Source organism: Haliotis rufescens, unplaced genomic scaffold (genome assembly GCF_023055435.1).
Source record: "Haliotis rufescens isolate VD_foot unplaced genomic scaffold, xgHalRufe1.0.p SCAF_8, whole genome shotgun sequence".
Classification (NCBI taxonomy): Eukaryota; Metazoa; Mollusca; class Gastropoda; order Lepetellida; family Haliotidae; genus Haliotis; species Haliotis rufescens.
The window spans coordinates 50,645,279-50,660,347 of record NW_025964372.1 but is presented as its reverse complement, the minus strand read 5'-3'; the positions used below and the strand labels follow the sequence as shown (position 1 = coordinate 50,660,347).

General features: G+C 41.4%; 1 protein-coding gene across 1 annotated transcript in view; it reads left to right on the top strand.

Moving 5' to 3' along the window:
• The window catches only part of LOC124152400, a 53,330-nt gene that overhangs the window by 11,897 nt on the left and 26,364 nt on the right, over nt 1–15,069 (top strand). The window contains exons 6-10 of the mRNA XM_048389632.1: nt 3,936–3,995; nt 5,639–5,966; nt 7,370–7,537; nt 13,794–13,885; nt 14,339–14,395. Of these exons, the coding sequence (XP_048245589.1) occupies nt 3,936–3,995; nt 5,639–5,966; nt 7,370–7,537; nt 13,794–13,885; nt 14,339–14,395 (705 nt within the window). The remainder of the gene's footprint in view (nt 1–3,935; nt 3,996–5,638; nt 5,967–7,369; nt 7,538–13,793; nt 13,886–14,338; nt 14,396–15,069) is intronic.

The window sequence follows — 15,069 nt, the reverse complement described above, 5'->3', positions numbered from 1 at the left end:
CTAAATACATGGTACTGTCCAGATAATATACAACCCTGCCATGTTAATTCCCTGGTACTCTCTAGATAAAATTGTACAACCCTGCCATGCTAATTCCCTGGTACTGTCTAGATAATATACAACCCTGCCATGCTACTTCCCTGGTACTGTCCAGACAAAATACAACCCTGCCATGCTAATTCCCTGGTACTGTCTTCCTAAAATTATACAACCCTGCCATGCTAAATCCCTGGCACTGTCCAGACAATATACAACCCTGCCATGTTAATTCCCTGGTACTGTCTTGCTAAAATTATACAACCCTGCCATGCTAATTCCCTGGTACTGTCTAGATAATAGACAACCCTGCCATGCTAAATACATGGTACTGTCTGGATAATATACAACCCTGCCATGTTAATTCCCTGGTACTGCCCAGATAATATACAACCCTGCCATGCTAAATACATGGTACTGTCTGGATAATATACAACCCTGCCATGTTAATTCCCTGGTACTGTCTAGATAAAATTGTACAACCCTGCCATGCTAATTCCCTGGCACTGTCCAGACAATATACAACCCTGCCATGTTAATTCCCTGGTACTGTCTTGCTAAAATTATACAACCCTGCCATGCTAATTCCCTGGTACTGTCTGGATAATTTACAACCCTGCCATGCTAATGCCCTGGTACTGTCTGGATAATATACAACCCTGCCATGCTAATGCCCTGGTACTGTCTGGATAATATACAACCCTGCCATGCTAATTCCCTGGTACTGTCTGGATAATATACAACCCTGCCATGCTAATTCCCTGGTACTGTCCAGATGATATACAACCCTGCTATGTTAATTCCCTGGTACTGTCTAGATAAAATTGTACAACCCTGCCATGCTAATTCCCTGGTACTGTCTAGATAAAATACAACCCTGCCATGCTAAATACATGGTACTGTCCAGCCAATATACAACCCTGCCATGTTAATTCCCTTGTACTGTCTAGCTAAAATTATACAACCCTGCCATGCTAATTGCCTGGTACTGTCTAGATAATATACAACCCTGCCATGCTACTTCCCTGGTACTGTCCAGACAATATACAACCCTGCCATGCTAATTCCCTGGTACTGTCTAGCTAAAATTATACAACCCTGCCATGCTAATTCCCTGGCACTGTCCAGACAATATACAACCCTGCCATGCTAAATACATGGTACTGTCTGGATAATATACAACCCTGCCATGTTAATTCCCTGGTACTGCCTAGATAATATACAACCCTGCCATGCTAAATACATGGTACTGTCTGGATAATATACAACCCTGCCATGCCAATTCCCTGGCACTGTCCAGACAATATACAACCCTGCCATGTTAATTCCCTGGTACTGTCTTGCTAAAATTATACAACCCTGCCATGCTAATTCCCTGGTACTGTCTGGATAATTTACAACCGTGCCATGCTAATGCCCTGGTACTGTCTGGATAATATACAACCCTGCCATGCTAATGCCCTGGTACTGTCTGGATAATATACAACCCTGCCATGCTAAATACATGGTACTGTCTAGATAATATACAACCCTGCCATGCTACTTCCCTGGTACTGTCCAGACAATATACAACCCTGTCATGCTAATTCCCTGGTACTGTCTAGCTAAAATTATACAACCCTGCCATGCTAATTCCCTGGCACTGTCCAGACAATGTACAACCCTGCCATGCTAAATACATGGTACTGTCTGGATAATATACAACCCTGCCATGTTAATTCCCTGGTACTGCCCAGATAATATACAACCCTGCCATGCTAAATACATGGTACTGTCTGGATAATATACAACCCTCCCATGTTAATTCCCTGGTACTGTCTAGATAAAATTGTACAACCCTGCCATGCTAATTCCCTGGTACTGTCTAGATAATATACAACACTGCCATGCTACTTCCCTGGTACTGTCTAGACAATATACAACCCTGCCATGCTAATTCCCTGGTACTGTCTAGCTAAAATTATACAACCCTGCCATGTTAATTCCCTGGTACTGTCTTGCTAAAATTATAGAAGCCTGCCATGTTAATTCCCTGGTACTGTCTGGATAATTTACAACCCTGCCATGCTAATGCCCTGGTACTGTCTGGATAAGATACAACCCTGCCATGCTAATGCCCTGGTACTGTCTGGATAATATACAACCCTGCCATGCTAATTGCCTGGTACTGTCTGGATAATATACAACCCTGCCATGCTAATTCCCTGGTACTGTCCAGATGATATACAACCCTCCTATGTTAATTCCCTGGTACTGTCTAGATAATATACAACCCTGCCATGCTAATGCCCTGGTACTGTCTAGATAAAATTATACAACCCTACCGTGCTAATTCCCTGGTACTGTCGAGATGATAGACAACCCTGCCATGCTAATTCCCCGGTACTGTCCAGATGATATACAACCCTCCTATGTTAATTCCCTGGTACTGTCTAGATAATATACAACCCTGCCATGCTAATGCCCTGGTACTGTCTAGATAAAATTATACAACCCTACCGTGCTAATTCCCTGGTACTGTCTAGATAATATACAACCCTGCCATGCTAATGCCCTGGTACTGTCTGGATAATATTCAACCCTGCCATGCTACTTCCCTGGTACTGTCCAGATAATATACAACCCTGCCATGCTAATTACCTGGTACTGTCCAGATAATATACAACCCTTCCATGCTAATTGCCTGGTACTGTCTAGATAATATACAACCCTGCCATGTTAATTCCCTGGTACTGTCTGGATAATATACAACCCTGCCATGTTAATTCCCTGGTACTGTCTAGATAAAATTATACAACCCTGCGATGCTAATTCCCTGGTACTGTCAAGATAAAATTATACAACCCTGCCATGTTAATTCCCTGGTACTGTCTAGATAATATACAACCCTGCCATGCTACTTCCCTGGTACTGTCTAGCTAAAATTATACAACCCTGCCATGCTAATTCCCTGGTACTGTCTAGATAATATACAACCCTGCCATGTTAATATCCTGGTACTGTCCAGACAATATACAACCCTGCCATGCTAATTCCCTGGTACTGTCTAGCTAAAATTATACAACCCTGCCATGCTAATTCCCTGGCACTGTCCAGACAATATACAACCCTGCCATGCTAATTCCCTGGTTCTGTCTGGATAATTTAGAACCCTACCATGCTAATGCCCTGGTACTGTCTGGATAATATACAACCCTGCCATGCTAATTCCCTGGTACTGTCTGGATAATTTAGAACCCTGCCATGCTAATGCCCTGGTACTGTCTGGATAATATACAACCCTGCCATGTTAATTCCCTGGTACTGTCTAGATAATATACAACCCTGCCATGCTAATTCCCTTGTACTGTCCAGATGATATACAACCCTGCCATGTTAATTCCCTGGTACTGTCTAGATAATATACAACCATGCCATGCTAATTCTCTGGTACTGTCTAGATAAAATTATACAACCCTGCCATGCTAATTCCCTGGTACTGTCGAGATGATAGACAACCCTGCCATGCTAATTCCCTGGTACTGTCCAGATAATATACAACCCTGCTATGTTAATTCCTTTGTACTGTCCAGATAATATACAACCGTGCCATGCTAATTCCCTGGTACCGTCCAGACAATATACAACCCTGCCATGCTAATTCCCTGGTACTGTCTGAAGCAGTGTGCAGAGCACGATATCAATAACGCACCATTGCCGTTTGTACGGTGTGTACTGACCGCTCATTTGTCTCTCTCGGAAACCAGGCCATCGCTCGTTTGTTTGGTTATAAGTTGCGACTTCATCAGGTGGTCGTATGTAATGTCGTGAAGTATTGGCTTGAGGTAAAGTCGTCATTTTGGAAACATTTAAGACAAATAGCCACTGGAGCATAACTGGCAACATGTTTCTTCTTACAGACATGTGAAGTAGTCAAGCAAAGGGGGCGGTACTCTTCGAAATGTGCAGTCAACAGCACGGTAAGAGCAGTAAACAGCACGGTAAGAGCAGTAAACAGCAAGGTAAGAGCAGTAAACAGCACCTTTAGAGCGTTAAACGGCACGGTATCAGCAGTAAACAGCATGGTTTGAGCAGTAAACAGCATGGTATTAAGCAGTAAACAGCACGTCCACAGCAGTAAGCAGCACGTCCACAGCAGTAAACAGCACGCCCACAGCTGTAAACAGCACGTCCGTAGCAGTAAACAGCATGGTATGAGCAGTAAACAGCACGGTATAAGCAGTAAACAGGACGTAATGAGCAGTAAACAGCACGGTATGAGCAGTAAACAGCACGTCCACAGCCGTAAACAGCACGGTATAAGCAGTAAACAACACGTCCACAGCAGTAAACAGCACGTCCACAGCCGTAAACAGCACGGTATGAGCAGTAAACAACACGTCCATAGCAGTAAACAGCACGGTAAGAGCAGTAAACAGCATGGTATGAGCAGTAAACAGCACGGTAAGAGCAGTAAACAACACGTCCACAGCAGTAAACAGCACGGTAAGAGCAGTAAATAACACGTCCACAGCAGCAAACAGCATGGTATGAGCAGTAAACAGCATGGTATGAGCAGTAAACAGCACGGTATGAGCAGTAAACAGCACGTCCACAGCAGTAAACAGCATGGTATGAGCAGTAAACAACACGTCCACAGCAGCAAACAGTATGGTATGAGCAGTAAACAGCACGGTATGAGCAGTAAACAGCACGTCCACAGCAGTAAACAGCATGGTATGAGCAGTAAACAGCAAGGTAAGAGCAGTAAACAACACGTCCACAGCTGTAAACAGCATGGTATGAGCAGTTAACAGCATGGTATGAGCAGTAAACAGCACGGTTAGAGCAGTAAACAACACGTCCACAGCAGTAAACAGCACGGTATGAGCAGTAAACAGCATGGTATGAGCAGTAAACAGCACGGTTAGAGCAGTAAACAACACGTCCACAGCAGTAAACAGCATGGTATGAGCAGTAAACAACACGTCCACAGCAGTAAATAGTATGGTATGAGCAGTAAACAGCATGGTATGAGCAGTAAACAGCACGGTTAGAGCAGTAAACAACACGTCCACAGCAGTAAACAGCACGTCCACAGCAGTAAACAGCACGTCCACAGCACGGTATGAGCAGTAAACAGCACGGTATGAGCCATAAACTTCATGGTATGAGCAGTAAACAGCGTGGTATGAGCAGTAAACAGCACGGTATGAGCAGTAAACAGCATGGTACGAGCAGTAAACAGCACGGTATGTGCAGTAAACAGCACGGTATGAGCAGTAAACAGTACGTCCACAGCAGTAAACAGCACGGTTTGTGCAGTAAACAGAACAGTGTGAGTAGTAAACAGCACGGCATGAGCAGTAAACAGCACGGTATGAGCAGTAAACAGGATGGTATGTGCAGTAAACAGCATTGTATGAGTAGTAAACACCACGTCCACAGCATTTAACAGCATGGTATGTGCAGTAAACAGCACGGTATGAGTAGTAAACAGCACGTCCACAGCGGTAAACAGCACGGTATGAGCATTAAACAATATTGCTTAAAGCGGCGTAAAACCATACTCACTCTCTCACTCTAATTAGGACCATTGTTGTCACGTCATCGTCTGTTACAGTGTATGCACGACCACAAGAGGCACCCCGGCACCCCTGACTGTCTCCACGACCCCCGCCTCTGCAGCGTGTGCTGCAACGACTTCTCCTGCCTGGAGTACATCCTGGGGGTGCCTCCGACCTCGCCATTCATTACCCCGGGGATTGTGCCAGGAGGACACAACTCTACCACACCCACACCTACAGCATCGTCCAATCCACTGACGGAGCCACCGTTAACGACGTGTCGGGACGACACTCTGTTCCCGTGTCATACTGCAGTAGGTGCCGCCTGTACCGACCCCGACATCTCCGTTAAGTTCTGCCCCCGTTCCTGTGGAGCCTGCCAAGGTACGTGATCATTTCCGCAGTTGCACTTATTGATGTTACCCCAACACACGACAAGCAATGCCGTCTGTTAATTTGTAAACGAGGAATATCTGTGTAACACTGTTTTCATTTGGTATTATTTGAGAAATTAGGTTGTATTGGTTGGGTAATCGAAATATTACAATAAATATTTTTTCGATCTACCTGCTTATCGTTGTATACGATGAGGTATATAATATGAGGCCCAAGAGAATAGATGCGTGCGCATGAAGGGGGACAGGTGTGTTTGAGAAAATAATTCGTTTGTTCCTTGTTTTTCCCAGGTTCAACTTTTTAAACACACAAAAAAAAGTTGCTGGATATTCTGAAAAAAACACAATAGTACATGTATTTGTAACTACATGATATATAGTCAAATATTTATACTATCGACAAATGTAGAATCTTAACAGGTAGTGTCATAACATTACAACTGTTTCACAAAAAGCAATCAAATCCTAACGATTTGAACAAAATATATCATCATAAGGAGTGAGTGAGTGAGTATGGTTTTACGCCGCTTTTAGCAATATTCCAACAATATCACGGCGAGGTACACCAGAAATGGGCTGCACACATTGTACCCATGTCGGGAATTGAACCCGGGTCTTCGGCGTGACGAGCGAACGCTTTAACCACCAGGCTACCCGACCGCCCATCATCATAAAGAAACACATACATGCGAAAGTTCAATGCCACAGGCAATTTTTCAAAGGAGAAGATGTTTATAGAGCCAAAACTGCATTTGAATTTGAAAGAATTTAAGAGCACTGCATTACATTTTTAGCAGAATTGGCTTAGCAGTGGCCATAAGCAGGCTTTCTACATAGTAGCTGAGGCGGCCATATTTAAAATCTGACATGAACCTCTTCAACAAGAAAGTGAGGTGTCTAGGCTTCTTTGGAAATGCTCACAGAGCGTAGAGCGCATTTCGGGAGAATTTAGTAACGTTGTCAAAGTGCAAATGTCAAGTCAAAAATTGCAAACATCGCAAAACACACACATGTACATCCCCACAACTTAACACACACATACCAAACTGCATTACATTTTGAAGTCGAGCTAAGTAATGGCCATAATAGGTAATTCAATATGGCTGTTGGGGCGGCCATATTGAAAATGGTGTTCGCACCTGTTCGCAAATTCCGGTGTCATCATTGGTTGGAACAAGCATGTGAATTTAAGCTTCATCAGTTCACTTGTTTTACACTGAATGATCAATGGTGGATTTATTTAGGATTGTAGTTGATTTCACATCACATATTAAACCGTGCATATAGCATACAGGTGAAGCTGATACGCCGTGATAAAACTGACTGACTGACTGTTTAAATCTGCGTTAAGTTCAAATGGCAGAGTGTGGTATCGATTTTCTTGTGTTTCAGCGGCACCTACATCTGCTGTAACGATGCCTCCTACGGCAACGACACAGGCGTTAACTTCAGAGGCGGCAACAAAACTGGCTACCGCTACAGACGCGGCAACAACAATCTCGGCAATGACACAGGCGGCAACCACAGACGCGGCAACTACAACTACAACTACACCAAGACGTACGTCTGACAAAAAAAGTCAAACAGATGAGTGTATTCGTAGTCGAGGATTAAAGAGCCATAGTACAAATGTAGTTACACATGTTGTCTAGTGAGAGTTACAAACAGTTTACAATTCTTCCAGTATATTAGATACACATGTGAGATATTTGGCAAGTTTAATAAGAGAATGTGATTTGAAATGAGATTGGACAAATAGATATAATTCAGTGATCCATGTTGCCTTTTCTTTTTGGGAGTAACACATCCCCCATGCTGCCCTTAAAATGTGGTTTTCATCTTCGGGCATTTACATATTTTACATAATGCATCATCATTATTTAACTCGTATAGTTCCGGGTGCCTGAGCTATTGCATCCCCTACTAAATTTGGATAAATTCTTCTTTAACTAAATGATTCTATATCTAATAAATAATATTCACAGTCTAGAATGGAATAAAAGGTGATGTGCATTGTGAAGCAAAGCAGAGCTGTGTGGTCTTTCATTCTCTGCTTTAATGTAGACAGAAGTATCCGCACATACCTAAACCATGTTGGAATTATAGATATCTTGGAAGCACAATTTGAGATTTTCTATCAATTATACTTACTAACACCCTGTAGCATTGCTATCGGTACCTCTGATGTGCCATTATCCATAGACGAAGCCAGTAACTATTACATTGTTTTCCAAATATATAATAAATAGAGGATATCTACCAGTTTCCCAATATGTAACACAGTTTGGGTTTTTTTTGCCTACAGCCAAGATAAATTAACAATGTTTTCTATTTACAATTTCAATATTTTCATAACAGTAAATCCCCAAATTTCCAAAACATATGTCACAATAGGTACAATCTTCTTATCAAACATCTGAAAAGCAATCGGAACCGATATATCGTATTTCCTTTACGATATTTTATAGGAAAATGTGCTTTACTGGGTTGTTTGTAGGCCTTTATCCATACTGACATTGGAGTCATGACCCAGACATCTATACACGTTGACAACTGTAATTGGTTTGTCAATGTATGACCACTTTTTAAATTTACTCATTAATCTATCTTTTTTAAAAACAACTACTTAATTTTTTTCTAAATTGATGTCCATACACCACATTACAGAAGCGTCTTGAGGCTTATTTATTCTTCGTTGTAGATTGACAACTGTATCAGCCACCAAAACCAGATGATCTGCAAAAAGCACTAAAATCATGTTAAACATTTCCTCCCCCCCCCCCCCCCCCCTTATATATAAATACCTGGCCCTGAAATGAACTATTAAAATGGGTAGTGATTTCATTGTTGAACAAGGAGAATAATATAGGGCTAAGAGCACTTCCTTGTCTTACACCACAGGCACTCTCGATAAATTTAGTTTCTTTCCACCGGTACAGTTGATTGGACATTTTTATACATATTCTTTATAATCTTAAAATGTTTGTCATGAATTCCATTCTGCAGCATGGAGTATAGGAGCTTAACCATATCAAATACCTTTATGGAATCTATAAATCCACATCAAACTTTTCCTTTTTTTTCTGGTGATGACTTTCGGATGACACTTTGTAATATATAGATACTGTCCACTGTTGAAAGGTTCTTTCCATGATTGTGGAAAGTGTCTAGAGTTTAATTTGTAATTAAAAAGAATCACAAGATAAGGAAGAGAATAAAGGTTCAGCTGACTTTAAAAACTCCATCTCCATATTCACCTGGCGATTTACCTGAGTTGGGGTTATAGATGGAGTCTTGTCCCTAAACCCTCTAGCTAAGAGGGTGGCCCAGTCGTCGAAGGCGCCGCGATTCGCTGTGCAGGGTTGCGTCCCTTGGACACGCCAGAAACCTATGATTGTGGGTTCGTATCCCGGTTCGCCACGATTATGTTTCTAGGTTTGTCAGCACCATACCCATGCACGTAGGTTTCACTAAAGTGGTAAACGTCTTAGACCTGCATTACTTCGGGCTTTCCTCCCACATTAAGCTGACACGCCGTAATATAACTGGAATACTGTTAAAAGCGGCGTTAAACCCAACCCACTCACTCACTAATAGTTGTTTGAAGTTAGTCATTCAAGAATATGAAAATCAGCTGGTTTCTTTAGCACCTTTACTCAAATACTTCTTTATCAGTTTCCATACCATTGTACAGCATCTTTTATTAGCTGCTTTATTTATGTATGATACAGCTTTCTAATTGATGTTATCTACCTGACTGCCTTGACATAAGGTGTTACATAATGACCTTGCGTCCATCCTTGTTAGTGGCTCTTATGCCTGATATCTTAAGGTGTTCAGCATGTTGTATTTGTGGTTTGCTACCTTCACATTCCTTGTCAAACCGACCCGTGAAGATCCGGGGTAGAATAGGTCTTCAGCAACCCATGCTTGCCGTAAAAGGTGACTATGCTTGTCGTAAGAGGCGACTAACGGGATCGGGTGGTCAGGCTCGCTGACTTGGTTGATGCATGTGATCGATCCCAATTGCGTGGATCGATGCTCATGATATTAATCACTGGATTGTCTGGTCCAGACTCGATTATTTACAGACCGCCGTCATATAGCTAGAATATTGCTGAGTGCGGCGTTAAACAACAAACCAACCAACCAACCTTGTCAAACCAGTCTAATCGTTGTCATGGTCTGTTATTGTTTGTAACTAGCTTCCTTTCACCACATATCTGCATAGCTTGTTGTAGGGTCGAAGTTGCTGGATTAATATTTGTGTGTGGTGGGACAAAATCTTCAAATGTCTTCAGCATACCAGTCACTGAGCTATCACTCTATTTAGCCTTGTAATCCTGCTCTCGTTCGTTTATCCATCTACAGCTTGTTCTCCTTTTACATTGTGCATAATCAGGTGTCAATGATGGTACTGCCATTTTGATTATATCTTTTACTGGCATAGAAATTTGAAGATGATCTGATTCAGTAAACGATAAAACTTCGAACTTTTTAATGTGAGGGTACGAAGTTTCGGATATACAAATGTAATAAGGTGTACAAATGAAAAAAGGTGTACAAATGTAATCAGGTGTACAAATGTAATAAGATGTACAAATGTAATCAGGTGTACAAATGTAATCAGGTGTACAAATGTAATAAGGTGTACAAATGTAATAAGGTGTACAAATGTAATAAGGTGTACAAATGTAACAAGGTGTACAAATGTAATCAGGTGTACAAATGTAATAAGATGTACAAATGTAATCAGGTGTACAAATGTAATCAGGTGTACAAATGTAATCAGGTGTACAAATGTAATAAGGTGTTCAAATGTAATCAGGTGTACAAATGTAATAAGGTGTTCAAATGTAATCAGGTGTACAAATGTAATCAGGTGTACAAATGTAATCAGGTGTACAAATGTAATAAGGTGTACAAATGTAATAAGGGGTACAGATGTTATAAGGTGTACAAATGTAATCAGGTGTACAAATGTAATAAGGTGTACAGATGTAATAAGGTGTACAAATGTAATCAGGTGTACAAATGTAATCAGGTGTACAAATGTAATCAGGTGTACAGATGTAACAAGGTGTACAAATGTAATCAGGTGTACAAACGTAATCAGGTGTACAAATGTCATCAGGTGTACAAATGTAATAAGGTGTACAGATGTAATAATGTGTACAAATGTAATCAGGTGTACAAATGTAATCAGGTGTACAAATGTAAACAAGTGTACAAATGTAATCAGGTGTACAAATGTAATCAGGTGTACAAATGTAATAAGGTGTACAGGTGTAATAAGGTGGACAAATGTAATCAGGTGTACAAATGTAATCAGGTGTACAAATGTAATCAGGTGTACAAATGTAATCAGGTGTACAGATGTAATAAGGTGTAAGTAGTATATAATGTGGAGGTCGACGCCTTCCGTGGAAGGCGCCCTATGAATATTTATGAGCCTAGTGTTATGCTAATAGACATGCATGACGTCACAATGAGAACGGCGCCATTATGCATGCATGTTAAGAATGTGAAGAATGCTGCCTTTGTTAAAATGTCATAGTTGAGAAATTCTTTAGGAATGCCAGCTATTTGGAATTCTTTAGGAATGCTAGCTATGTGGAATGTAGTCAGGGTAGATACCTTTAGATGTATACTAAACGGAATATCACCCAATTGTGAAAGAATGAATCAGTCCTCGATCTCTTGATATAGCTACTCAATGAAAAAGTAGAATGTCGTCATCGAGACGGAGAGGAGAATGTACGAGTTCATTCACCATTTGATCATCACAGTCGACTGCGAGGAAACATATTTATTTTGTTTTGTCTTACAAAATACAGACGTACCTTTCATTTTTGAATGGAAGTTTTCTATCTAAACCCTAAATCCGACCATACACGTTCTTCTTAAATTATATCCGGTTCACATCACATATTATTCACCGAACATATGATAAATGAATGTAAGTATGTTGTAAAAGCTAGGTTGAAATGAAACATCCCAAGATCTTATTAAGGATACATGAACAGTTTCAGAATAGTGCTATCTCACCGATAGTGTTTTCCAAATCCAGCTGAGAGTAAAAACCATTGAGGTTCAAATTTGTCAATGAAATTCCTGAGGCCACAAAGCTGAGGCCACGAGTTGATCACTGCAGGTCACAATGTCACTTACAGAAACTGGGTCATGGCTAGCCTGCCATTTGTTTATGTTGTCAATTACAGGTGTGCCATTGAACCTCAGCTGTAACTGTCTGTTTTCACTTTTCCCGGTTGCTCGGTAGCTTCATCGTAGTAGAAAATTTCTTTGTCAATGGGAAGATGGTCGCCTTTCAGATAAGCTTGCTTTTCCTCGTATCTAGCGGTTTCAGAAATTGTTCCAACTTCATCCTCGCCTTTCAGATAAGCTTGCTTTTCCTTGTATCTAGCGGTTTCAGAAATTGTTCCAACTTCTTCCTCGCCTTTCAGATAAGCTTGCTTTTCCTCGTATCTAGCGGTTTCAGAAATTGTTCCAACTTCTTCCTCGCCTTTCAGATAAGCTTGCTTTTCCTCGTATCTAGCGGTTTCAGAAATTGTTCCAACTTCTTCCTCGCCTTTCAGATAAGCTTGCTTTTCCTCGTATCTAGCGGTTTCAGAAATTGTTCCAACTTCTTCCTCGCCTTTCAGATAAGCTTGCTTTCCTCGTATCTAGCTGTTTCAGAAATTGTTCCAACTTCTTCCTCGCCTTTCAGATAAGCTTGCTTTTCCTCGTATCTAGCGGTTTCAGAAATTGTTCCAACTTCATCCTCGCCTTTCAGATAAGCTTGCTTTTCCTCGTATCTAGCGGTTTCAGAAATTGTTCCAACTTCATCCCTCTTTCTCTGACCCTTGATGTGTGATCCTCAGACACTACAACCTCTGTTTTCTGCCACAGTGTCTCTTTCGGTTGAACATAAATCGGGATTTGTCTTCACTGCTGAGAAACTTTGCAATAATTGAGGGCCTTCCATGTCTGGATCTTAGTCTATACCCATCAAACTGAATTTCACGAGGGTTTGTAATATCAAGCGTCTCCTATGAAAATCCCCTTACTAGATCCCTTTCACCTTGGTCGTCATGAGGTCTGATATCAATACCAAAGAAGAGTAGGTTATGCCTTCTTGTGTAGGTTTCCCCTTGATCAGTCTTCTGTTTCAGTTCACTAATTCTGCCTGATTGGTTAGTTGTGTCTTTAAGGTCGAGTTCCACCTCTTATCATTTCTAACAGTTCATTCAGTTTAGCGTTATTTATTTCACCTGTCTGCGCACGAAAAGTACAAGTATTATTCACGGTCTTCATATATTCAGTTAAATAGACTATGCTGGATGCTAAAGTGACGATAGTTTTCTTCATACTAACCTCGTGTAATTCCTCTGTGTCAGGGTATGCTTATTCCAGCGAGTTATCCAACAACTTTTCACGCACACCACACCCAAATTGTCGTCACAATGCCGTGTGAGAAATTCCCAAATGCTGTCTTAATCTTTTCACATTTTCAAATGTGTGTAAAAAATTAGAGTCAGATTAAAGTGACCACGTGATGATAAACAACGAATATGTATCCTTCTATACTGGGGAAATCCCAGGGGCTTACGTGAGTGTGGAAGTAGACCGATAGTGTTTTGTTCTCTCTAGAATACGGTCTCGTGATCAACTGATCAGCGTCTCGTGCAATGGAGACGCTGTGTATCGTGTAAACTTTAAATAAGCAAATATATTTAGCTTAGATATTCACGAAACAGTACAGAGCACCGCCAACTCGACAGGGACCATTCAGACAGATCATCTGCTTAACTTTCAGCCCCACAACCTCTTCAGTGTCCTTCCTGTGACCATGTTGGCAACATCCACGACTGCCTCACCAAAACAACAACCTGTCACCACAGCAACGACGTAAATATGTTTTAAAAAATTCCTTTGTTTACACATTGCACGTTTCTTTAGGCAGCTGGGATATATTTTCTCAAAACCTTTGGTCGTTGGTCCATGTAAAGGTAAAAATATAGTTAGACTCTTCAAGTATTGGTTTCCTTGTAAGAATATAGGATCGGTGGGATATAGGATTAAAGTATTCAAGATCTCTATGGAATGCATATTTTGATAAATGTGACGGGAATGTTAAACATTTGGGGGGAAATCACTGCAGTATGTGTTATGGCTCTTTATTTGACAAATTTTCGGAACTTTTTCAGACATATTGGATCGTAAATAGGTCAGTATCTGTGCTAGTTTGATCACGCCTCCTCGACCCCAACCTAAGGGGTCGCCGAGGTCGATATGGACTTAAACTACTGTCTCGAACCTTTTGACATCTTTTTTTTTTAAATATGTCCTTCTTTGTTTCAGATTTGCAAGATTTCAGTTTCTAAATGGCACATCAAGTCGGAATGTAAAGCTGCTTTCGTATGTACATGTACTAGCAATTACACCTTCTTACGAGCGTTATAATACGAAGTGGTGCGGTCGGGTAGCCTTGTGGTTAAAGCGTTAGCTCGTCACGCCGAAGACCCTGGTTCGATTCCCGACATGGGTACAATGTGTGAAGCCCATTTCTGGTGTCCCCCGCCGTGATATTGCTGGAATATTGCTAAAAGCGGCGTAAAACCATACTTACTCACTCACTATAATACGAAGTCACGGGCGATGCCCAAGGCTGAAAGACCAAACTCGTGACCTAAAAACTAATTGACGTCACAATGTAATTCTCTTTCTGAACACAATCACAGTGGCGCTTCACTAGCACAGTGATGTACGCCTCTGTTTGGGATTATGAGCGGTCGATGATCATGAGGGCTGTAACGATTCACCGATACCTTAGGTGCACACGATACTTGAATCGGCAGTTTGTGAGTTCGCGACACGCTATAAATAGATGAGGAGCTAATAGAGTTACCTCCCATAATGGCCGAAGTAGCATAGCGCCACCTGCAAGCATGGCAGAACACAAGGATGTGGTAGCTGAGTTGGTTGGCTTTTGGCCTGCTGTTTAACGCCGCACTCAGCAATATTCCAGCTATATGACGGCGGTCTGTAAATAATCGAGTCTGGACCAGACAATCCAGTGATTGATATCATGA